The 25,851-nt window shown below is 39.9% G+C and overlaps 1 protein-coding gene across 1 annotated transcript in view; it reads left to right on the top strand.

The window, feature by feature from the left end:
- The window catches only part of myom3 (myomesin 3), a gene marked incomplete at both ends in the record, with an annotated part of 48,421 nt that overhangs the window by 21,707 nt on the left and 863 nt on the right, over positions 1–25,851 (top strand). The window contains 23 exons of the mRNA XM_080039623.1: positions 29–170; positions 1,540–1,739; positions 2,931–2,984; positions 3,822–3,949; positions 6,579–6,762; positions 7,596–7,770; positions 7,875–7,996; positions 9,112–9,299; positions 12,646–12,772; positions 16,306–16,487; positions 16,780–16,894; positions 17,584–17,740; positions 18,420–18,526; positions 18,910–18,954; positions 19,468–19,604; positions 21,690–21,834; positions 22,630–22,689; positions 23,281–23,348; positions 23,939–24,046; positions 24,148–24,235; positions 24,504–24,542; positions 24,784–24,889; positions 25,638–25,801. Of these exons, the coding sequence (XP_079895749.1) occupies positions 29–170; positions 1,540–1,739; positions 2,931–2,984; positions 3,822–3,949; positions 6,579–6,762; positions 7,596–7,770; positions 7,875–7,996; positions 9,112–9,299; positions 12,646–12,772; positions 16,306–16,487; positions 16,780–16,894; positions 17,584–17,740; positions 18,420–18,526; positions 18,910–18,954; positions 19,468–19,604; positions 21,690–21,834; positions 22,630–22,689; positions 23,281–23,348; positions 23,939–24,046; positions 24,148–24,235; positions 24,504–24,542; positions 24,784–24,889; positions 25,638–25,801 (2,841 nt within the window). The remainder of the gene's footprint in view (positions 1–28; positions 171–1,539; positions 1,740–2,930; positions 2,985–3,821; positions 3,950–6,578; positions 6,763–7,595; positions 7,771–7,874; positions 7,997–9,111; positions 9,300–12,645; positions 12,773–16,305; positions 16,488–16,779; positions 16,895–17,583; positions 17,741–18,419; positions 18,527–18,909; positions 18,955–19,467; positions 19,605–21,689; positions 21,835–22,629; positions 22,690–23,280; positions 23,349–23,938; positions 24,047–24,147; positions 24,236–24,503; positions 24,543–24,783; positions 24,890–25,637; positions 25,802–25,851) is intronic.

The raw sequence follows: 25,851 nt of genomic DNA, 5'->3' as shown, positions 1-25,851 counted from the left end.
AACCGACTTGCTCTTCTCGGTGCCTCAGATGCAGCTGCTTTAGTGGTGTCAGGCCCCGCCTCTCCTCTAGACGTCCAGGTGTCTGACGTCAACAAGAACTACGTCTTCCTTACCTGGCAGCCACCCAGCGCAGATGGAGCCACACCTGTGGATGGTTATAATGTGGAAAGGTGAGGTATTGGCCTGAATTACCACCCACATTTCAAATATTTAATTTTTTTATTAAAAGAAAGTGTAGCAAAATGGCAGTGTGAGCTTGAAGACGGTAATAAACAACCTCACCACAAATAGGTTAATTTAGAAGCGGATGGAGTTTGTCCTGTTATGCACGGATATGTAAATGGTTCCATTTCCATTTTTTTCGGCGAACTATAGGGGCTTTTCCTTCTTTACTTCTCTGGCCATTAAGTCTGATATACCATAGTGTAATGATATACCTTGATGAATACCTTATATGAATACCTGAACCTCTTCTTGCTCTGTGTGCTGCTGGGGAGGAAACTGGATTTGAGGCAGATAAAGATGGTGGTGGTGGTGGTGGTGGTGGTGGTGGTGGTATTGGCCAGCAGCGGTGTATCATCCATTTGGCAGAGTTCACATGAGATGGATGGTAAACATGCTAATTATCAGCTCTCAGCATTATGTTAACAGCAGAGTCAAAGAGTCCCACAGGAGAACAGGTGCTGCACTTATCACCAACACCCATCAGTCAGGAGCATTCAGTACATGCGTGTACGTACTGTAAAATGTGTGAGTGTTTGAAGAGAGAGAGAGAGAGAGAGAAAGCATGTTCACTTGAGTAAGTGAATGTGTGTGTGTGTGTGTGTGTGTGTGTGTGTGTGTGTGTGTGTGTGTGTGTGTGTGTGTGTGTGTGTGTGTGTGTGTGTGTGTGTGTGTGTGTGTGTGTGTGTGTGTGTGTGTGTGTGTGTGTGTGTGTGTGTGTGTGTGTGTGTGTGTGTGTGTGTGTGTGTGTGTGTGTGTGAGTGTGGCGTGCATGCATGTGTGTGTGTTAAATGGGTGTGAATTGTATGTTACTGTATGTGTTGTTGTGTTATTTATTCAGTGAAGAAGACACAACTCCTGCATGTTATCTGTTGTTGGGCGGGGAAAAGAAAGTGTGAGATACCTCCCAGTTCCCTAGCAACCTCTCTATAGTTAGAAGATAAACACGTTCCGGTCTTTGATTTGTTTTCAAGAAGGCAACAGTGTGTTATCGTTGTTGAATTATCTGAACCCTGATTAAAAAAATGATGGGCTCCGGCCACAATTATAGGTTCTCTGTGGGGTATTTACTGACTAAGATGTGTTGTGGGGCAGGATAAATGCTTGTAAAACACTGGAGACTGCACCTCATGTGGTTCAAAATGATACATTTGGGGCCGGTTTCGCAGACATGGATTAAGCCTAGTTCTGGACTAAATTGTACCTTCAATAGACAATCTCCATTCAAAATTCTGTTTAGTCCAGGACTAGGCTTAATCCATGTCTGTGAAACTGGCCCTTGGTGTTTTTGTTTACTCCCTATCCTTTCTTTCTCAGATTTGACGTTGGTCAGGGTGAGTGGGTGCTCTGCAACAGTCAGATTCAGAAGATGTGCCACTACCCGGTGTTTGGGCTGAAGGAAGAAACTCTGTACCAGTTCAGAGTGAGCGCTGTTAACAAGGCCGGGGCAGGACGTCCCTCCAAGGCCACAGAGGCTGTCCTCACCACCGACCCCCTGGAACACACCAGGACTATGGGTAACGTATACCAACACACACAGAAGAAACGTCATATAAAAAGCTGTGAAATGTGAATCACCACTGTTAGAAAAACACAATTTGCTATCAAACTAATTTTTTTTGCAGTTCAAACAAACTATGGAATGCTGGCACGCCTGCTTGCTTTGGTTCATTTTTGGTTTGAAAGCAAAACAACTGAATTAATGTACACAGCAACCATGTAAGACACCTCTTTTTTAGCATTTGTACCGGTTCATAATGATATACAAAGGTCCATTCGCAAAGTAAATAAATGCTCATAATCAACTATTTCTTCACAATCCCTTCAGAAAAGAACCACAAGGTGCAGTAAAAGTGCAAAATGGCTTTCTATTAATCCACAAAATGTACGCATCCCTTTAGGGCTGATGGTGCAGAATCACGGTTGCCAAGACTGCCCAATGATTTAGTTACCCGTGTTTACGGCTCTTGTTTCAGCTGTTAAGACGAAGAAAGTTAAACTGTTAAAGTGCCAAAGTGGAATTTGTTTGTATTTGCTACTACACAAAGCATCAGAGAGGTGTTAGTGTCTCAGTCCTGCTGTTAATGCATCTGCATGGGTTGCTGTGCTACACCTGCAGAGATACCAGCTCTGCCAGGGAAAACAGATGTGGGTGTGTAGATGCAGATCTCACTTTATGAAGCAGGGAGGTTCTGCAGTTGCTACTGCGACATCCTGGAGTGGAACACATTATTTCCTAAAAGATTATTCGCAAGGCGTTATGGCTTTGTTAAATACTTTATACAGTGGAGGTACGAGAGCAGACGAATGAGGTGTAACTAGAGTAGATAGTCGTGTGTGTGTGTGTGTGTGTGTGTGTGTGTGCGTGCGTGCGTGCGTGCGTGTGCGTGTGTGTGTGTGTGTGTGTGTGCGTGTGCGTGCGTGCGTGCGTGCGTGTGTGTGTGAGTGAGGGAGGGAGGGACAGATGGCCTCTGGTCAGATGCTGAGGATCATTAAACACAGATGAAGGACAGACAGAAGGTTGACTTGCCTCCAGCCTGCTCTCCATCCCTCCATGTGGCTCTCTCACCTCTCTGTGACTCTGGCTCTCTTCACCAGTGACTGCTACTCTAACATTAGCACTAATAGTGTTATCATGGGCTCTCATATAACTTCATTACCCTTCTTTACACCCCCCCCCCCTCTCTCTATCTTTCTATCTCTCTCAGTGGTCAAAGTGGACAGAGGGAGGACCATCACCATTACAAAAGACGAACTTGAAGGTGAGAATGCCTTGTTTTAATGTCACACACTGTATGAAAACATACCATTGGAACATTTTCGCGTCTGATTTTCAAACGGCATCTATGTTAGCTGGCATACAGGGGGGCCGTCTCCCTTGACTGTAGGCCGCCCCGGGCTTATGACTTAATGCACCTCCGTCATCGTATTTATCAACAAGCCGCGGTAATTGTACGGCTGAGGCAATGAGCATTGGTACCATTTACAGCAGCGAAAAGAATGAACAGTCCCCCCGGTAGTCTCCTGGTAAATGCACATAACAGCCTGAGGTAACTGAGTTAGTGTGTGAACGCCTGTGAAGAGGGCTGATAACCTTGGGAGTGTAACAAACTGACAGAAAGAGATAAAGGGAGGAGATGTGTGCGTGTGTCTCTGTGCAACTTCTCCTTACAATTTGAGACCATTCTTCCATTAAAGTCAAATGGATGTTGCAATAAACAGAACATCGCACACCTCTATGTACATGTTTTAACGGAGTGCATTTTATCGTTATTTCTCAGAAGAATAGTGAAGGAACAAAACGATAGCCGTGAATAGAACTTTATGTAAAAAACATATTTAGATAACCAACCTGCATAGGACAAATAGACAAGCTCAACTAATTACATTATATTTCATATGTGGTTGCAAATTCTTTACTGTCAAGAGAAAATCTATGATTGCACTCCTCTGTTTTTCCTCTGGAGTTTCCCCCCTCTCTCTCTCTCTCAACAAAAAGTAAAGGAGAATTTTAAAAAAGCAAAGCCCTCAGTTAGCAAACGTTCCTTCTCATTGACATTGCTGGAACAATAGCCTTCCTCCTCCTCTGTGCCCTCCAGGTCAGGTCAAAGCTCCTTTCCCTCCCACTGATGTCCGGGCCTGCGAGGTGAGCGACACCTACGTAGTGCTGAGCTGGACCGAGCCTGAACCCAGAGGCCGGGAGCAGCTCACCTTCTATGTGGAGCGGGTCAGTCTATAACTCCCACACACACACACACACACACACACACACACACACACACACACACACACACACACACAAACCCTCATATTACAATAACTCTGGGGTATCTTGGTTGATCACCTTCATCCCGTTGCCCTTCACCCACAGACTCGATCTCGTTCCTCCTAAAGGACTATACCAAAGTTTTTAGCAGATCGGCTTCAAATCAGTTTATCAGTTAGTTAGTTTTTAGACAAATCTGTACCAACTCCGAGGCAGACTTTATGTACAGGTCGTGTCAGCACAGTAAAACATAAACTTGCAGACTGGTGAGCGTTTAATAAAGCCGTCCATCAAATCCATTTCATTTTCTTTTGTTAAAAGTTGTATAGTTGTTTAATGGTAATAAAAGCATGGAAGAGTTTTATTAGGCTGGTGCACCCTGCAAAATCTCAGATTCTAGCACTTTCGACTGGGGTTTTTTGAAGACATCATACTAGCCACACTAAGCTTTATAGACAGTTTTTGAAACAGTCCCTGCTCAGAACTACATGACTGCAAAATCCTAACTAAAAGCAGAATACTAGATGAGTGGAATTCATGGTAACTTTGAAAAAATGTGCTTGTGTTAACAACGTCAGATGATAAAACGAGTTCACTGGTATAGTGACAGACCAACAGAAGTTTCCACACAAATCTGTAGTTCCCCTCCGCTTCATGAAGCGTATCAAGGCAACTGCTGTTTTCATTCAGTCTCACTGTTCTCTGTTTTTCTGCAAAAACAAAACACAAAAAGAGCTCTCATAAAACCCAGTGTACACACACTACCTGCCCGGTATCAAACAACTGACACACACAGTTAGCGATTTGCTGGTGAACATGGTGGAGCTTTAAGAGACAGATATTTCCCACGGGACTTAGTACAGAGTAACACACAGCTAAAAAGGAGAGACTTACATTTGTCAGGTCGACCAGGCACACAACTTCAAATGAATGCTAATGTTGCTGCGTATATGCTGGATTAAAAGAATGTGCAACCATGTGCTAACTATTTGCCTATAGTTACCCTTTTAAAGGAAGTGATGAGCGAGAAAATGGCCTCCGTATGGAGGGGTTTTTAGCTGTTCATTAATACAGAAAACAAGAAAAACAAACACCCTCTGCCCACATGCTCACACCTACACAGAGACTTTCACTATACTGATGCTATCAGATACATACGCACACAAAAACATGTAAACAAAGGATTATGCTGTACGTTCAGACACAAAGCACCTATTTAATGAGTAATGCCTACACATCTGCTGAATACAACAATTGCTGCTCTCGCATCACCAGTTCCACCAAGTCCTTTGTTGGGTTTGTTCAGTCTGTTGCCGGAACGTGAGCCAAATGAACAGCAGGCTCCCAACCACAGCACTAATCAAAGAGAAGGAAGAGGGATAAAACACACATAGTTCTACCACAGTGGTGTCAGTTTTAGTGGGATTTGGTGGACTCATTAAAAGCAAACAGACCTTGATGTTGCTCTTTCATGCCCTGCGCTTTGGCATGGGGGGCGGGGGGGGGGGGGGGTGGGAGTTAATTTCTTGCTTTCCACTTTCTAACTGGGAAACTGGAAATCTACCTGCATGTGAGATCTGAAGGCTTTGTTTGGTCTGAGATATGTAAAAAGTTAATTCTAGTTTTAACTATACAATGAAACATTTGATGTATCGCCTATTAAAAGAATTAAATTAAAAAACAAAGCAGGCCCTACCAAACACAATATTCAAAGTTCAAAAGGAGGCTAAAATAACAAAGGTTTTCTTCCAATATATCCAAGGTGTTTTTGGACTGACCCTTTCTGCAGAATGTTACATGGGCCTCGGCTTTCCAATATCAAGCCAGACAACCAACAGCTTCTAGCCGCAATAATCAGAAACCCGCCGCAGGAAATAGATTTTTATTGGACTTTTATAAATGACCAGGGTAATAAAACTGTCAAATCTGTCAAATGCATCTGAGATTGCTAAAGTCTGCTGCTTCGCTTCCTCTTATATAATGAAGGAAACATTCAAATATCCCTTTCGCCCTTGAGCGAGTACTTTATAATCACCGATCTCATTGACATGCCTTCGGTCTATTGTTGGGTTTTCCTCCTCAAACAGCAAGTTACACAAGGAAATAATGGTATTACTCAGAGCAGACGAACAGAGAAATGTACACGTACAATATAATCTAGACAAGGTTAACAGGCTAGAGCCTCCTTGGCTGAAATAACTGATTGACAAAGAGGGAAAAAAAGATGTCAAGATGAGTCACTGGTTGTCCACAGTTTACCTGCATTGTCCATCCATAGCTTTGATCTCTGTCTGCATATTTTGTCTGCCTTTCTGAATATGCAAATGTATTTATATTTATGCCTGTAAATATACCTTTATTTATTATTTTTGCCGCCCCACCCCCATCTTTGAGTTGTTTACTCCAAAACTAGAGACTGGCCAGTTAAACACACATCTTTACTTTTTAAAGAGTATTTTTAGCAGTCCATCTGTCTTGCTCAGATTGAATCCTCTCCAGAATATCTGAAGGATGAGTAACTTACTCTTGAGATAAATAGTGCTTTTGAAATGATCTTTGTGATTTCTCTAACGCTGTATGCTTTGATCAGTCTGTGGCAGGGAAGAACAGCTGGCAGCTGGCCAGTCTGGACATGGTGGTAAACTCTACCAGGTTCCCACTGTTTGACCTGGCCAAGGGGAAGGAGTACTGCTTCAGAGTGCGCTCCGTCAATAAGTACGGCGTCAGTGACCCCTCTGAGCCCACTCAACCCATCTCTTTGGGAAAGCCAAAAGGTGGGAAGTTATATGCTGCACACTGTATCGTTATAATAACTCTGCCTATTGTTGGATTTCTGAGTTATTTTACCTACAATATAATGAACCCACTGTAGTTATGCACACATACTTTTGTGTGATGCATTTTCTATAGGGATTTCTGCAATATGAGCAGTCCTATGGTTTGCTTAATGTATGTCTTATGTCTAAATTGAAGCTTTGAGTATACAACCTTAATGTTGTATCAACAGCAGAGGTGGAAGAAGTACCCAGAGCTTGTACAAAAGTGAAAGAGACAGTACTACAGTATAAAAACACTCCTTTACGTGTTTAAGGTAAAACTTAAGAAAGTATGGAAATATTCAAAGTAGATAGAAAGTTAAAAGTTAAATTGCATATGACACAGCATGCTCTTTTAGAGAGGGTTCTTATTATCTTAAAGATTATAATTATTGATTTGTCAAGCTGAGCAGCATTTTAATCTTGTAGCTGTTAAGGTGTAGCTCATTTCATGCACTGATGAGTTGTTGTATCCTCAACATTGCATCATATTATGTTGGTGGAGCATATAGTATGTGTTGTATAGATATGAAAAGTATAGAAAAAAATATTTAAATACAAGCACAACGCAAAGTTATACTTAAATAAACTATCTTCCACCACTTTTCAGCTTCAGTAATACTGATGTAATGTGGCGATGTGTTTCTTTGTTTCCCTGGGCGAGACTTGCTCATATTTAAAAGCTCTGTCGTCAATCAAAGAGTCGGTTGAATTCTACCTTGTAGACAATTTACATTTTATTATTTATGCTCCAGTTTAACCTGATTTGTTTTTAATTTGATTCCCGTCAGCCAAGCCAGCTCAACCTCACACCCCCATGGCCATCCGAGACGGCGACACCTCAGTCCTGCTCCAGTGGCAGGAGCCCAAAGACAAAGAGGACATCCTGGGCTACTACCTGTACTACAGTGAAGTTGGCAGCCAAGACTGGAAGACCGTCAACAACAAGCCAGTTACAGAAAACAGGTAATGGGGGAACTGATATTACAGCATTGTTTGTCTTGTTTCTGGTTGACCAGGTAATTACATTGAGCTGAAGTTACCTGGACTTCTTCTTCTCTCCTTCTCAGATTCACAGTCCACGGCCTGAAGACCAAACAAGAATACGTGTTCAGGGTGAAGTCCGTCAGCCGAGCAGGAAACAGCAACTATTCAAGCGAGTCTCTGCCCGTGCTCCTCAAATCAGCCATTCGTAAGTTCACCCTGCCGGCCAGGTCACAAAAAAGTGGACAATTCAATTTATTTCAAGAGACAACCTGAGTATCAAGGACTTTTTTAACATGTTCTGGTGCTTTTACTAATTTATGAACACAGGCATTTATTATACACCTGTTGAATCTATCTATTTTTTTTAGATGTTTTGTAAAGATCTTCGTAAAGAAGTTTTTTTTTTTTTTTTTTTTATTATTTTTTTTTTTTACTTATTTGTTAGGGACAATGCATATTCATGAACAGCTGTAACAGTTACAGCTGTAAAAATGCCAGATTTGAGCAAAAGTGCTAGATTTCATCTGTTGTCCCTGGCATGCAAAGAAATACAGGTTAAAAAAAATACATACGTATACTGTACAAAGGCACAAATAACACAAGAAAATAAAAGAGTTTAAAGGTGGTCACAGACTTGCTTTTCTTTTATCCACTGTTTGAGGTGTGTTTTGAAGGTTGAATAATTGTGTGAGTCTCTTATTGTGAGTGGGAGAGTATTCCAATATTTAGTTCCTTTGACTGACAGAACAGTTTGTCCGAATGTATGTATTTTTCTAAGAGCTAACTTGCTCTAAAACAGCATGGAATTCAGATCACTAATTTTGGTACTTTACATCAGAGACAAATTATGCCTATGTGAAGTTTTAGACTTTTCGTAGTACTTGAGACAAAATAATTTTCACTTTTTCAGCACTGCATCCCTAACAATCAGTTTGACTGGATTTTCAAGTAGGCAATAATCACAAGAATTTTTCCGAACAGACTTTTTCATGTTATTTTCTTTCTTTCATAGCCTCAGGAGTTGATAAATGTGTGAGTGTTATAAAGACGTTTTAGACTAAAACTAGTACAGTGCAATGATGACTCATTTGGTGTGCCACTCACTGTCAGAATATTCTCACATTTGTTCTGCCTCTCAGCCATCACCTGAAGTCCTATTCATTGTGAAGAAAAATATAGAAAATGAGTTGATTTTGTCTTTCTAAATTTATCTCAGGAATGCCTTATATGGGCCTAGAGTTTAGGAGGAAGTTAGACAGGAGTTGTAGTTGGCCAAGACTCTCTCCACTATACCACCTGTCTCCTATCTGCTTGTTGCAGGTGTTCCTTCTGCTCCCTCTGCCATTGCCCTGCTGCTGTGCACTGCATCAGAGATGGTGCTGAGCTGGAGGGCCCCTGCCTGTAACGGGGGAGACCCTGTGCGTGGGTATTACTTGGACCAGAAGGAAAAGGGCACGGAGACTTGGAGAGAGGTCACCGTCAAGCCTGCAAAAGAAAGGCAGTTCAAGGTCAGTGCTCCAGCATAATGCAGCATGGTGCAGTTAAAGCATTGGGTGACACCGAACAGGATTGCAATGTTGGTCAGTCGGTCGACCACTTTGATGCAGATATCGCAACAACTGTTGAATGGATTGGCATTTTAATTTAGTAAAACATGCTTGGTGCCCAAAGGATGATTCCTTGAATTTAGGGATTTAAGAACGTGTCCTTGAGCAAGACCATCATGTCAAAGGTTTAATTTGTTTGAATATTAATATTAAACTAGTGATATTCCCATCATCCTTAGCATGCTAACGCTCTAAATTACAAGTGTGTACATTTAAAGCACATCTGCTCAAGAGCATGTTCACATTGTCATTGTGAGCATGTTAGCATGCCAACCTTAGGATTTAGCTCAAGGCATCACTGTGCCTATAAGTGCAGCCTTCAGAACCGCTAGCGTGGCTGTAGAAACTTTGTCTTGTTTCTAAATTTAAACTATTTTCTTTTCACATCATATGCATGAAGCAATGCAGAAAGATATTTTAAATAATGCACATGCAGTATCCATATATATTTCAGTTTAAAAAACGATTTAAAGAGAAAACAATGAATTTGTATGAGCACTTGTAGAAATTGATGATTTCTATATTGATGGTTGTGATCATGGTTTGCTTTGTTTTGGAATCAGTTTCAGATTGATGTTTTGGTTTCTATTTTGTTTCATTTATTATCGTCATGCACTGACATGAGTTGACATGTAGAGTGTTTTTTTTTGTTGTTTGTTTTGTTTTGAGGGGGCAGGAAATATAAGATATTCTTCACCCTGCCTCCTTTTCGTCATGGTTTTATGGATTGTACATGTGAGAATGTTGAAATGAGTTTTGTTGGAAGACATCCATGGACAAAATAAATATATAAATCAATCAATCAATCATAATGCACAACAATGTATGCTATTATCTGGTCATAATATGACTGTTCAAAGGAACAATTTTTCCAATTTTGAGAATTGAAGAAAATAATCAATAGCATTGCTTGCATAGAGAACACCTGCGAGATATTTCTAGTCAATACTACAAATGAGGGGTTGCTTTTACGTTTAATTTAATTATACCCATAAACATTATCTCTCCATTAAGCCATTGCCTCAGAAATTATGGTAGTATTGGCTAAAGCTCTTTCACCCATGTTGGTTGTGTCACTAGGCAACAAGCAGTGTCCATGGAGACCTGGAGAAGAGTCAAATCTTTAACATGTCTCAGGGAGATTACAGGTGTTCTGTAATTAGACATTGTGTGTGTGTGTGTGTGTGTGTGTGTGTGTGTGTGTGTGTGTGTGTGTGTGTGTGTGTGTGTGTGTGTGTGTGTGTGTGTGTGTGTGTGTGTGTGTGTGTGTGTGTGTGTGTGTGTGTGTGTGTGTGTGTGTGTGTGTGTGTGTGTGTGTGTGTGTGTGTGTGTGTGTGTGTGTGTGTGTGTGTGTGTGTGTGTGTGTGTGTGTGTGTGTGTGTGTGTGTGTGTGGAGTCTAGAGGATTGGAGACCCTCAGATGAGAACTTGCAGCTCCCCCTTTTGGGGTACAAGAGCAATTCAACAACCTCACATCCTGAAAAAGAGCAATCTCCACTTCCCACAAGAGCTGTTTCATGCTGTTATTTAAATCAGGCTGCTGACTTTCTGGATGCAAATTAGAGTAATTGGAATATTGATTGTGCTGCAATTTTTTCGCTCAGGGCGGCTTTTTCTTTGCCGGATTGGAGTTGTGCAGTAAATGTTATTGGTTCTGCCACATAAGCCTACACAAAGTCGAACTGTTTATGAAGATACGCCACTGAACCTGCTTTGTTAAAACAGTCACATATGTGAAGCTGTTGTTTTTTTCTCTCCTTTGATTGAAATTCAACCAGATTATTAAATTAAATAAATAAAAAAAGGTACATTTATATAAAAAACAAATGTCCTACTTTTACTTCTATCAGATATTAAAATCAAGCTTACTAAAACGTTTGGATTTATTAATTGATAGAAGATTATTTGCAAGAAGTAACAGGCCAAAATGTTGGTAAAACACTGTTGTATTCTTAGCAATGCATTTTATGTTTTAAGATCATCCTATATTTTGTTGTGAACAATCTTAATCTGCAGTTTAACTAGTGACAGTAGATGTCAGAAGAGAAGAGAAACGTATAAAGACTTTCTGGTAATGCTGAATGCACTGTTTAGGGAATCGGGTTGGCTTTGTTGTGAGTGAGTTTTACATGATGAAGCGCAGGTCATGGTTTGAGTGTCCCAACCGTCAAAACCTGCTAATTTTTTACCTGTGGAAAACACTGTACAAAGAGGTGGACCCCGCACCTTACACAAAGTTCAATCGCCCACTGGAGGATGAAAAACATGTCACATTAATCAAATGCAGTCCTTTCGCCATCTAGTGGATGAAATATGTACTTTCTTATCACTTATTTTAGCAACCTTCACATTTCTTGGGGTCGGACTGTATATAAATCTGATAGGAGAGTTGTTGTTCTACTCTGAATGTCATTAGAGGAGGATCTATAGATAATGAAGGAGTTGGGGGCGGGGGGGAATTACTTTATAGATAGTGATTGTTATTACTTTAGAATACGTTCCATCTGGTTGTGTCAATTAGTTACCGGGATGAGAGCTGCAGCAGGAGTTCACAATTGTTCACATGGGCGATAAGGGCCTTAAAGTCTAAGTGGTTGTGAATAGGAGGATCAATGAACGGATCAATGAGGCCGAATCCCTTTTCTTCCTAATGGCCGGGGCGTCTTGGGGGCTCAACAAAAAAAAAATTGTTTCAGCAGCAACAGAGCTAATACCTTCAAAAATGCATGCTTGAGTCTGCGTGGGGGGTGGGGTGGGGGGTGACTATACAACTAGGGAACTTTTGCTCCTGTTCGATGTTCCAACTAATCTGTTTTTTATTTTTTTTTAAAGCCACAATGCCAGTGTGATTGATATGATTTGTATGAAGGAGTGAAGTTTTTGTGTTGCATTTAACAAAAGCCCGCTACAAACTATATTTCCACACAAGAATACAAACCATTTAACGGAAAACTGACATTCTTGAGTTGTTTTCCTAACCCTAACTCTGAGCGGCCTAAGACCTGTGCAGCAAACGATTGAGTGAGATGTGGGATATATAGCTTGTGATTTGGGACTAAACTTGAAATGCAAATACCTCCTCATGTGTGGTTTAGAGAAGATATTTTTAAATAGTTTTTTCCGTTTTAATAGAGTTAAAAGTAAGCTTATTTATACTGTTATTGTCATCTGCACATGTTTGTCTTCGATACCACCATCATTACTTCACACAGTTTATTAGCTTCTCTGTTCCTGATGTGTTTCCAAAGGTTTGCAACCTGACCAGTGGACTCTTCTACCAATTCCGTGTGTTTGCTGCCAATGCGGCCGGCATCGGGAAGCCCTCTGAGGCCAGTGATGCTTTCCTGTGTGAGGAGTGGACCATGCCAGAGCCAGGTGAGCGGACAATGTCAGGTCACTTTCAAATCCGTTAATTCATATATTATATCATTATATATATTTATATTTTACATTTAAAAATACAAAAAATTTGCATCGAAAGGCTGGAACAACTTGAAAAAAAAGGATTCTAAATGAACTCTCACTATTTTTCTTACTGCTGACATGATTATTTAGACACCCACTCCATACATGTTTTAAGAAATGTAAAAAATACTCTGTGTTGAAAGGAAATCTGTGTCTTCTATGTTATTTCCAAAGAAAAGTTGCATTTCCTTGTTAGAAAATAAAATGTTCTCAGTAAACAATCCAAAATCTATGAGAGTACTAAAATGTTTCTATTTAAAGGTTTTAGCTTTTGGACACAGGATGGATGTTTCTCATTGTATTTGCACTGGGATTTCCACATCACACTGCATACAGGACCATGCTTGGCTTCCTAACTAGTTTTGATACTACTTCAATTTTAGAAATGAATTATTTCCAAGTTTTCCAATTATTTCAAACAATTTTAAACTCTGACCAGTTTCTTCTAAAGGCGGTTCGTCTACATAACTAAAGGTGTATTGGCTCCGGTTTGGTAAGGGAGTTTAGATGTATCCATCAACTGAAGGACCCATTACCACGCACTCCATTTAAAAGTGCATCTCACAACAAAATAGGTCAAAATGCAGTTCCAGAATAAAAACAGGCTATATGCATATTTTGACATTTAAGTGTAAAAGCGGAGGCAGAGGTCAGCTTTCAAGTGCATAACAGCAGCTGAAATAATAGCCTGGAGTTAGAGGGAGTTAGCATAATTCATTATACGTTGTGTATAACCTGTGCTTTAATGCTGACCTGGCCGGTGGTGAGTATCTGTGCTGATGAAGTGTACTTGAGCAATCCATTTTCAGCTAAAGCTTTTCACTGTTAACTTACTTTGGAATGGGCTGCTGCTTCAGCTCATCAATAACTGGAGATGAAAATATCAACATTTTTATCAATTCAAACAGTAAGGGAACATCAACCTGAAAATCAACCTGAAACTCTAAAAGTGGGTATGGTGCATTATTATTACAAACACACAAACTCAGCCACACAGTGGATCCTGTATGTGGTGGCTCTGTCAACAGTCCTGCTCCCCCCACTCATATCAGCTTCTTGTGACATTAATATTGAGAATGGAGAGAGGCTCTCACACAAATGCCACTTTTGAAGTGCAGCTCATTAATCTTGGTAAATGGCCTTTCCTCTAAGCCGTTAATAATTTAAAAGTGGCCCAAAATCATTCTGAAAATTAACTAGCACATGCCCGGCTTGAAGTCAGAATAGGTAGATTAACCCTCCTGTTATCCTCAAATATTACTAACACATTTCACCCTTGGGGTCAATCTGACCCCAGGGATATTTGCCTCCAGAAAATGATTTACAGAAAATTGCACTTTTTTTATTTGTTAAATACATACAGTCATATGAAAAAGTTTGGGAACCCCTCTCAGCCGGCATAATAATTGACTCTGCTTTCACAAAAAAAAAGATAAAAGTGGTATGTCTTTAATTTACCAGGAACAGCTAAGTACTGGGATGTTTTCCAAACAAAGATTTTTTGAAAAGCAGTATTTGGTTGCATGAAATGAAATAAAATGTGAAAAACTGGCTGTGCAAAAATATGGGTACCCTTGTGGTTTTGTTGATTGTAATGCCTGTAACAGCATGTAAAACTGATGACTTTAAACGCAAAGTTGGTTGGATTATGTTGTTAAGCCTTGAACCTCATAGAATTGTCTGTTTAATCATGAGAAAATGTATTTTAGGTGCCTAAATGCAAGTTGCACTTCTCTTTGACTCTCTGCTGAAGTGAAACAGAATGGGATCATCAAAACAGCTCCCAAAAGATCTGAAAAACAAAGATTGTTCATTGTCATGGTTTAGGGGAAGGCTACAAGAAGCTTTCCCAAAGGTTTCAATTGTCAATTTCGACTGTAGGGAACGTTGTCAGGAAATGGAAGGACACAAGCATAGTGGCAGTTAAACCCAGGCATAGCATACCAAGAAAAAAACAGGAGCGGCATAGGTGGAGGATTGTGAGAATGGTTGCACACAACCCACAGATCACCTCCAAAGACCTGCAAGAACATCTGGCTGCAGATTGTGTATCTGTACATCGTTCAACAATTCAGCGCAATTTGCACCAAAACATCTGCTTTTTATAAAGACCAAATAACTTAATTGTTGTCTCATCAGTCCAAAGCATTTTCTTCCAATATGAAGCTGGCTTGTCTAAATGAGCTTTTGCATACTCCATGCAACTGTATCTGTGGCGTGGGCGCAGAAAGGGCTTCCTTCTCATCACCCGGCCATACAGATGTTTTGGTGCAAATTGCACTGAATTGTAGAACCATGTACAGACACACAATCTGCAGCCAAATGTTCTTGCAGGTCTTTGGAGGTGATCTTTGGGTTGTGTGCAACCATTCTCACAATCCGCCGCATATGCCGCTCTTGTACTTTTCTTGGTCTGCTAGACCTGGGTTTAACTGCAACTGTGCCTGTGTCCTTCCATTCCCTGACAACGTTCCTTACAGTAGAAATTGACAATTGAAACCTTTGGGAAAGCTTCTTGTAGCCTTCCCCTAAACCATGACAATGAATAATCTTTGTTTTTCAGATCTTTTGGGAGCTGTTTTGATGATCCCATTCTGTCTCACTTCAGCAGAGAGTCAAAGAGAAGTGCAACTTGCATTTAGGCACCTAAAATACATTTTCTCATGATTAAACAGACAATTCTATGAGGTTCAAGGCTTAACAACATAATCCAACCAACTTTGCGTTTAAAGTCATCAGTTTTACATGCTGTTACAGGCATTAAAATCAACAAAACCACAAGGGTACCCATATTTTTGCACAGCCAGTTTTTCACATTTTATTTTATTTCATACAACCAAATACTGCTTTTCAAAAAATCTTTGTTTGGAAAACATCCCAGTACTTAGCTGTTCCTGGTAAATTAAAGACATACCACTTTTATCTTTTTTTTGTGAAAGCAGAGTCAATTATAATGCCGGCTGAGAGGGGTTCCCAAACTTTTTCATATGACTGTAAATAACCCCTTGATAATGAAACCTATCAGTGAGTTGACCTGTTCTCTATATGTTATGGTTGATCAGTTGTCCCCATCAAATTAGGAAAAGTGAAATATGCAGCAAAAAAAATGTCAACTATTATTCTTTGAATGATAAACATTGAATGGGGTCAAATTGACCCCAAGGATAAGAGGGTTAAGGTAAGGCCCTGTACTAATTGTGACTTTACTGTTACTTTTGGTTTGTTATTGTTAAAACTTTATAATCTTTTTGGTTTTGATAAATTCACAGAGTGAATTAACACAGACCAATATTGTTTTCCCTTGTTTTGTCATTTTACATGTAGTTTGTTTGAGTTTGTATTATATTTTTTTCACCCTCTGGCTTTTTAGACACAAACACACACATAATGTGATCATATTTACAGCATGTCCATGACCATGCTCCCCTCTCAACCTCTCTCAGGTTGTCCCTATGACATTGAAATCAGGGAAGTGAGAAATAGCTCCCTGGTGCTGCTGTGGTCGGCACCTTTGTATGAGGGAAGGAGCCCCGTCACTGGCTATTTGCTGGAAATCAGCCAGGGTTACCATTCAGACAGCTGGACTGCTTTGAGTGAAGAGCCAACCCTAGACAAATATTACAAGGTAAGTGAAGCTGAAGAAATCTTTTTACAAGCTTTTGTTCAAGATAACAGAAAGATAAAGAGATGATTTGCACTCTTAATATGCATTGGCTTATTTGAATGGCCTCTATTTCATGATTTATAATCAGGATTTGTCAATAACCTGATGTAACAGGGCAAACTATGCCTTTGTTGTATACAGAATGGGTCTATTTGATAACTGTAAGCCAGGAACATTTGTATTACTCCCATACAATCATGATACATTATGGCAAAGCTCTGTAAATATTTGATATGTTTCTTATGACTTCCAGGTGTCAGGTCTTCATGCGGGTCACACCTACCGTTTCCGTGTGGTGGCTGTCAATGAGGCTGGAGCGGGCTGTGCCTCTCTGCCCACTGAGCCAGTCACAGCTCAGACCAAACCAGGTCAGTCAACTATGGTTCCAGATATACCAATATTGTGTTTAAAAAAATATATCACCTCCAAGGCTTGTTGGAGGTGCTGGATCTTTACAATATATAACAACTGGAACAATGTCCACAGACTCAAGTCAGTGCAGGAGATTTTTTATCAAGACAAGCTTGTTTGTGTTTTTGCTGGATATTCAAATAAAAAATGATTAGGTTGATACCTGAAGCTTGAGACGGTTAGGTGAGCTTAGGTTAGCATAAATATTTAAAATGGTTCTGTAAAAAGGCTTCTGGCCACAGCTTTTAACTATTAGCAAGAAAGTGAATAGGCCAACACAAATTTCCCTAAAATGTCAAACTGTTCCTTCAAATGCCTTTTTTAGTGCCTACTTGACAACTGAGAACGTCGATTTATCCCAGTCATGATATCGAAAAGACATGTTGTATACCATACAGTGTGTAGCATTTTAACTTAAATGGAACCTACTTTATTCACATGTATGCAGCGAGTTTTAGAGTTAGCATTACAAACTGCAAAGATAGGAAATCAATCAGAAATAATAATAATAACAAAAACATTCAAATATAATTAGAGTTAACACTGGCCTTCTAAGGCTATGCATTTGCTGAAAGCGTGTGCAGCATATTGTAGACTAAACTAAAAATGTATGAGCCATACTAACCGACTCCTTCATCCTCCTCAGGCACCAAAAACGTTGAGATCGGCGTGGACGATGACGGTTTCATATTCCTGGGCTACGAGGCGGAGGTGATGAACGACGACAGCCAGTTCCTCTGGACTAAACGCTACGCACAGGCCATCGAAGCCGGGAGAGCTCGCACAGTAACCAAGAAGAACAGGTCGGTGATTGGCTGCCCAAAAAATGTACTTATACAGTATATACCAAAAAAACTGTGTTTGAATTGTAACAAAAAATACATGTAGCTAGAAAATTTTAAAAAGTTTGGTGCACCTCTATAACATCATTACTCTTACACAAATCTTTCTATGAATTGTGTTTTCTATCTTCTCTGTGTGTATCGGCTTAAAGCCCATAACTGTACGTCTCTACTTCCACTCTACTTGTTCATTCTGCAGTACTGACCCGTGACAAACTGTTTTGATGGATGAATGGATGGATTGATAGAATAGCTTATTGCAAATGACTTTTTTATGTTTTTAACTAATGGGATTTCAATTCAGAGATTAAATTAACATTAGATGTGGTCCGGTGTTAGCTTTAAAGTATTTCTCATGAGACCCCTGCTGATATCCAGCCTCTTTTAATTATCCTTTTCTTAGCTTTAGGGAAGCCTGTCATCTCTCACATCCACACTATTCCACACATTGGTAGCACGTATAAAATAATAAAATAATAATAATAATAATTAAATTTTAAGTTCAGCTGGCTGAAAGGCATTGAGATAACACTAGTGGGCCAGAAAAGCAGAGTGGATAAAACTTTGCTGAGCTGTATGGAGGACAGATAAGAATGATTTCTGAAAGATGCAGCTGTCTGTTTCTCAATGTGTCCATCAGGTCTGTCCTGACCTTCACTGACCCCTCTGAGGAGGATCTAGGTCTCTACACAGTGGAGATGAATGACAACCCCAACCTGTCGTCAAGCTACGACTTCACCGCTGAAGGTAAAACCCGAAAGAGAATGTAAAGTTAGGAAGCTGTCTGGTCCAATTCACCACTTCACCTAATGCACAATGACAGGGACACAGTTCAACTCAGTTGTCTCTTGGTGTTCTTGATAACGCTGACGGCAGCAGGAAAGTCCAACTTTTAATTTGACGGTTCTCCCAAGCACATAATTAGGCGTCCAGCAGCCACTTCCACAAGGTCACTCACTCGTCCAACTGAGCGTGTACGTTTCTCAAACAACTTTCAGCTTAAAAAATAGAGCCGTGCTTGACATTTTTTTGTTCTGCTCACTGGTGCTGTGATAATATGTAGGTATAACGAAATGTGAGTCCTGATGAAAGACAAAGAAACCTTCAACTCCTTTTGTACTTCTTTGCAGACCTTGAACAACTCAAAGAACTCAGCTGGCATATCAGAAATCCACGTATGTACCAAATACATTTTACTGTATCATGAAGAAAGGTGCTCTGCTGTCAAACCCAAATCCATAATATCCTTCTTGCAATGTAGTTTGGAGAGTTAGTTAGTTGCATGATAGTAAGTATCTGAAAAGGGTAAGGCATATTTATCAATACAAATTAACTTGACAGAAATTTGGTTTAGATGAGGTGGGCTATGCTCCGGTTCTTATTATAGTATTTTGAACCAATCACCTCAGTTCTATGCCCGAACGTTTTATAAAAACAATGGAGCCATGGAGACCGTTTGTTACGACCACGCCCACACAGTCCTGGGAGGACAGTAAAAAAGCAGTATTTATGAACATTCATTTTCAATAATATTTTTGACAAAACTTATTAAGACACCCAACTTTCATATCATATATTGGTTTTACTATGTTGGATCAGGTTTCCAGAGGCTTTAATGTAAGTGTATGTTGTACATAGCACACATTATCTATCCAATTCATCCTGTGGAATTCTGTTTGTTTTGGCAGTGATAGCTCTGAAGTCAGCCTGGCAGGTGGAGGTTTCTGAGAAAGGAGATGTTCGTCTCTGGCTTCAGACAGAGAGTCTGAGTAATAATGCTGAGCTCCGTCTCATCCTCAATGACAGAGAAGTCTCCAGCACTCCGGTAAGAACGTCTGTGTGGGTTATCCTGCCATACGCCCAGTCAGGGGGTTAGAGAATATTGTATCCACAGTTGCTAAGCACCTTTGTGCTGTAAGTTATGTTGGATAAAAAATTATTCACCTGGCATGTTTCTACGTTCTGGAAAAGTGGTCTGCTCATTTTTCCCATACTTAAAGGAGCTCATATCAGCCAGCTGCTCATAAAGTTCACGTTTGGATATATCATTATATTAAAGCGAATACAAGGAGAGATTTGTGGGCCCCATCCCTACCGGCCGGCCAAACCAAAACTTATGTCCCCAAAAATGTCAAAAAGCATGGATGCTTCTGAGGGGTTGTGAGACAAAATGCATGCAAGTAGATTAACAACAAGTCGAGCGGCCTTGACCCCCAGGCTGGAAACCACTGGACTAAACTATCTAACTAACTAACTTTATATAAACCCACAAGCTACAACTGTAAAAAGCTTCTTGAATATGAATTCTGTCTGAGATGGATACAACCACTCACTTATGATTATTTAACAGGAAATCAGCTTAGTTGAACACACTGTAAGGCTGAATTAAGTAAATAAAGTGGAACAAATGACAACTGAGTTTAATAATTAGGCTTAAACATTTCCTCATTGAAAATCATAATATACTGTAGATTCAAATATTTTATAGTAAAGGACAAATACATTTTGGTTTTCGGTGCCTCTATTTAGTGCTCAAAAAGGCCAGGTGTCATGCAGCTCTACAAGGCTTATATAACGTTAACGTGTAAGTGCTTCTGCGGTCGTCGAGTCACTACGAATCAAAAACAGAAATCAGTGTTTTAGTAAACATCCTGGAAGGCAGGAAATCAAGGCTCTCAGCAAATATGAATAACAGGTTTGTGCAAAGGCACCAGACAGGTCTGGTGACTGAGCTAATTGTATAAAGTCCTGAATGAAATGAAAGCAAGCTGGAGAGGTTGATCACATCTGGTACATGTGTCCGTTTTAGTCAGATTCAAAACAATGGAGAAAAGTGGAAATAATTGAACATTTTGGATTTAACATTATTCAGATACACCTAATATTGGGTTTATAGTACATGTCATAAAATGTAATATGTATATATATACTGTATATACTAATAAAAAACTAGTGTCCCCTCTTATAGTGTATTTCCTATGACTTCCTACGCCACGACAAGTCATGCTGAAGTGTGTGTACATGCAGTTAACCTCCAAATGCATTTGCTTTCTTAAAACAGTTCAGTGAAAGTCATAGCTATCTGCAAAGAAAACAAGAGAACATTTCATAAATATCCATCCCCATTATTGCCCAAAAATGTAATGCTACGGTAAGAACCAACATGGGAATAATAGAGACGCAGTCATTTCACCTGCCATTTTAAAGACCTAATATAAGGCAACAGTATAATCATCATGAGACATAAACTGAATGCGAGCAAACCTCCTCGGCGCCGATATGCGTATATGTTATGACACCAAGCTAAAAATAATCAGCACAGCCATCAAGGTGATTGAACCGTGCACTGATGTGTCCACAGAGGGAAAAACAAATATGACACAGTATATCTATTGTGGTTTCACAACTCATTCTGTGCATCTTTTTTTGCCCGCCGTATTAGTGTGGGGCGGGTGGCTGCTTTGTATTCAGCAGCCACCATTTGTCGCTTGCATTTAATTTTCATTTATTAAAATTTTCCACAAAATCAGCGCTCCATCTGAACAGTACTGATTATTATTTATTTCTAAATGATCACATCTGAGGGTTCTGAAATTTCAAAAGCCATTCAGCCGATGAAGGCCCTTAGGCTTGCCATACATCACACATCACTGAGACCCATAAACATGCAAGGCATACACTTTATCTTGATGAACATAAAAGCCATGAAAATGAGCTCAAAGGCTGATTCCTGATTATATAATTTTATCCACTGTTTCACACACATATTCTGACTGTGCGACTGAACTGTAAAATAGTGATGTGTCTACCTGCCATCTTGAATCATATGTCCTAGCCAGTGTGTGTGTGTGTGTGTGTGTGTGTGCGTGCATGCATGCGTGCGTGGCGACACTTGTTTGCTCTCCTGCAGCACCGTAAGATCAACTTTGACAAGGCCAAAGGTCTGGTGGAGATACTGTTTGATCAGCTCTCTCAGGAGGACGAGGGCTCGTACACAGCTCAGCTGCGGGACGGCCGCGCCAAAAACCAGTTCACTTTGGTCTTTGTGGATCAAAGTAAGTCACTGGCTCTCTTGCCACTGGGTTGTCATAGTGTTGTTGTTGTTGTTGTTGTTGTTGTTGTTGTTGTTGTTGTTGTTGCATGACATATATGAAAGACAAGCACAGATGTGGAGTAACAAAAGAAGAACAGATGTAAATGGGACATGAAACTAGCTCAATTTGACAATTCTTAAAATGAATTTTCCTGGGTCCTGTAACTACCATTTATGGTATGGAGGTCTCTATATTTGTTTATGGGAACATATGTGTCATATAGCAACTTTACAAACCACCCTAGCTTAAAGAATGAAAGAAAATCTCAATAATGACAGGCTTTTTGGTGACTCATGACCTCTTTGCTTTTAAAATCCTAGCTACGGCCCTGGGAGAAATGTATAGGGGGAAATTGTTTTTGCCACAACGAACCAAAGAAAAAGTTTAAAATTTCCTTTGGAATGAATAATTATATCATTTTGTCTTGTCTTATTTTTCTTATTGTGCTCTATAAATGCACACATTTTGGGTTCTATAGTTGCATGGCACATCAACAACATGGGTTCAAATGATTGTCTTCTAGCTTTTTTTGTTTATGTTTATCATCTACTTTTTGTCTTTGACTTTCATCCAAAAGTCGTCTTTCCTTACCAACGCACGTTTACCACCCAAGATTGGCTCAGCAATTTAAAATGAAGTTGACATTTTAGAAATAAAAGACCCTTTGAAGCAACAGGTTATCATCACTTCTCTCCATATGCTGTGTGCGATTCTGCTGTTTTGCACTCAGTCTGATATGGTTTGTGTCTCTGTCAGAGTTCCGTCAGACGCTGGCCCTGGCTGATAGGATGAGACGTGACCATCAGAGAAAGGCTGGTAAGAACGCCTTTAAACTTCAATTCAAAGTGTATCACGAATCGATCAAGTCGCACCACATTGCTTTGAAAGATATAAACAGGACTCTCTTTAATCTCAATCCAAGGTGAAGATTTCATCTTAAAGTTGCATTCGCTTTTTGTGTGATGACGCAGCTGCTTCGTCTTGTCGTAACCTTTTTAAACTGAACAGTCAGAGAGCGACTGAAAGGAAGTTTCCTGTGCTACTGAATCCCATGTTTTCATCACCTGAACTCTCACATGAGATAAAGAGACTCTTTTGTGTGTAGAGGCCAATGTCCCACTGCCCGCCTTTGTAAATACTCTATCTCACACGTCCACTGTTCCAAGTCCGCATGCAGCGAGTCCACTTTTTGTCAATTATTCCCTGCAGAATAATGTGATGCAAAAAAAGAAATTGCACCAACAGACGTGTTTACTTTTTGCATTATGAATAGTCCCACCGCTCTTACTTCAGGTAGCCGTCAATGTCTGTATTGTGGTTCCTCACACAGCCGTAACTTGCCGTAATTGCCATACATTGTCTCATTATGTTTCATTTGTTGGTTAATCATGTGTTTTGTTTTCCAAGGACCATACTTTGAGGAATTCTTGTCATGGAGTATAAATGAGGATTGTGAACTGGTTATAACGTGCAAGGTACTTTACAATTGTACATAACACGTTTGATAATGACAATAAGAGAACCCAACATCATATCAAGAGACCAGAAAGAATATGAACCAAGCATAAATTTGCTTAATTCTTTGCTAAAGTCACTCATCTTTTGGAGACAAAATAGTTTTGTACTTTTGTTATGACGCATTAAAAGGGTAGTTTGAAATTTTGGGGAATTTCTGAAATCTTTAATGCTTTTCATTAGTCAGCTTGCCTGATTGAGTCGTTAGAGAGAGCGAGGCTGGCAGTTCCCCTTTGTTTCCTGTCTTTATGCTAAACTAAGCTAACTTGCTTCTGGCTCCAGCTTCATTAAGTTAATAGACTTTGGAGTTCTATCAGTCTAAATTAAATCTAGTCAATCAGAGCATAGGCACATTCCCAAAAATGGTCAAACCTTTCCTGTAAAATGTTTCTGCAACACATTAGATCTTAAAGTAATGATTACTGCAATCATGACACATGTAATCAGTAGAAACAGATGCAGTTGTGATATACATTTGAGTAATTCCTTTTAAAAACAAGGACAGCCATCACATTTTTATTTCAGTTGGGATATATCTCTCCATACACAGGTGAAAAACACAAACAAGGACACGTCTTTCAAGTGGTTTGTGAAAGATGTGGAGACCCAAGTTGCTTACGACCAGTCATCAGGGGTCAGCACGCTCACCTTCCAACAGGTATCCATAATCATTTTCCTCTCATTTCAGACTACTAGAGACTAGAGAGTGAAAAGCTAAGGCAAATGTGAACTGAAGAGTCAATGTGTTTCCCCTTTAAGGTGACACTGAAAGAGGCTGGTTCATACAGGGCTGTGGTGTCAGACCGCAGAGGGGAGGATGTCAGCACCTTAGACTTAGTGGACGACGGTGAGACGTGACCTTGATTTTCCAGAGAACACATTTTCCACTAACAATAATCCCCATGGTGTTCCTGTGTGCATTTCAGTCGCGCCACATTTTCCCATTAATAATGGAAGTGCTGCAATGAATGTATTTTATTTCTTTATTTTCTTATCTCATTACGTGTCCACAAAATTCAAATATCGACCTTTTAATCTTGCGTTTGGTATTTATTGAGTTCCCAAAGCAATATAAAACGCTCTCTGACCGCTTAATTGTTCTTTTTCATTTACAGAGTATGACAGGCTTCTGCAGCAGCTGAGTAAACAGTGTGGTGAGTTATTCTTCTTCAGAGCAACAACCTCTGCAAATTGTGCCAATGACTTGTTTTCTGACAACGGATGTGCCGTGTTGGGATGAGGATAATACAACTGAAAGCCGTGTTAATTAATTGCCGGCGTGTGTTGTTTCAGAATATTAATGTGTTGAGTTCCCAAGATTAAAAAAACACAGTCTTTTAATTTGCTGAGGAAACTGCAACGAATGCAACATTCTCTCTCTCTCTTTCTCTGCAGCATTGTCAGCCAGCCCACTGAAGATTCAGTGCACTGCTGAAGGTTTCAAGTTTTACTGCTCGCTCAAATACTATATAAACCACCTGAAGACCAGCTGGCACTTCATGTAAGTCCACAGGCAGAGCACCTCTATGACCTACCACAATATGGGCTGCTACGGCAGAGGAGGAAGTATTCCAAACTGAACTTAGATTTTTTTAAGGGACCAAATTTAAACATCCTATGAGGAACTTTTAAATGTTCATGAAACAGTGTAATTTTTCCTTTTATGATCACAAAATGACCTGTAACAGCTAACCAGACCATAAAAAAATGCTATTTTTACATGGTTAATAAATATAGATACATTTGCTCATACAAAGGCATTACTGTAACAGGCAATTGTAAGGCTAGTAGCACCATCTGCTGGGGGACATTAGGATTGCCTTTAAAAAAAAGTGAACAAATAAACTGAAGAAAATCTCGCAAGTATGGAGTAGTAGACTGATAGACATTTAATAAGTCCATGTTAAATTATAAGTACAGTCTGAAGTGAAAAAACAAATTCCCTTAAAACCAGATAAGGTTGCAGTTATAGTGAAGACAACTATGCACTTTGCCTACCAACTACATTTCCTGGTATTTTTTCTACAAATTGAATAATTACCAGGAGTAGTGTGACAGCCTAACTCTGACAACCATAGGGACAGCTATCTAACACTAGTGCTGTTGGTCTAGGGCAAAAGCAGGTGGATGTCCTTAATAGAAATGTTATGTTGCTGTTGTTTGGTAAGGAATCCGGATCTTAAGTCTCTGTTCAAAGCACAAATAGCATTTGCAAAAAACTTTTTTTAACAAGGTTTACCTTTGTGTAGGGAGAAGAGAATCGACCAGGAAAACAAGACGAAGCCTGGCAGCAGTATGAAAAACGTTTGGATTGAAATCTTTAACCCAACAGAGAACGATAAAGGCAAATACACCTTGGAGATGTTTGACGGCAAAGAGACACACAAACGGTGCCTCGAGCTCACTGGACAAGGTGGGTTTGTTTGAAGCATCTGATAAAAGATTTCAGAGCAAATGTGTCCG

This window comes from Ammodytes marinus (genome assembly GCF_949987685.1).
Source record: "Ammodytes marinus genome assembly, chromosome: 13".
NCBI classification, from domain to species: domain Eukaryota; kingdom Metazoa; phylum Chordata; class Actinopteri; order Uranoscopiformes; family Ammodytidae; genus Ammodytes; species Ammodytes marinus.
The sequence above is the reverse complement of the archived record's forward strand: the minus strand, read 5'-3'. Positions and strand labels throughout refer to the sequence as shown.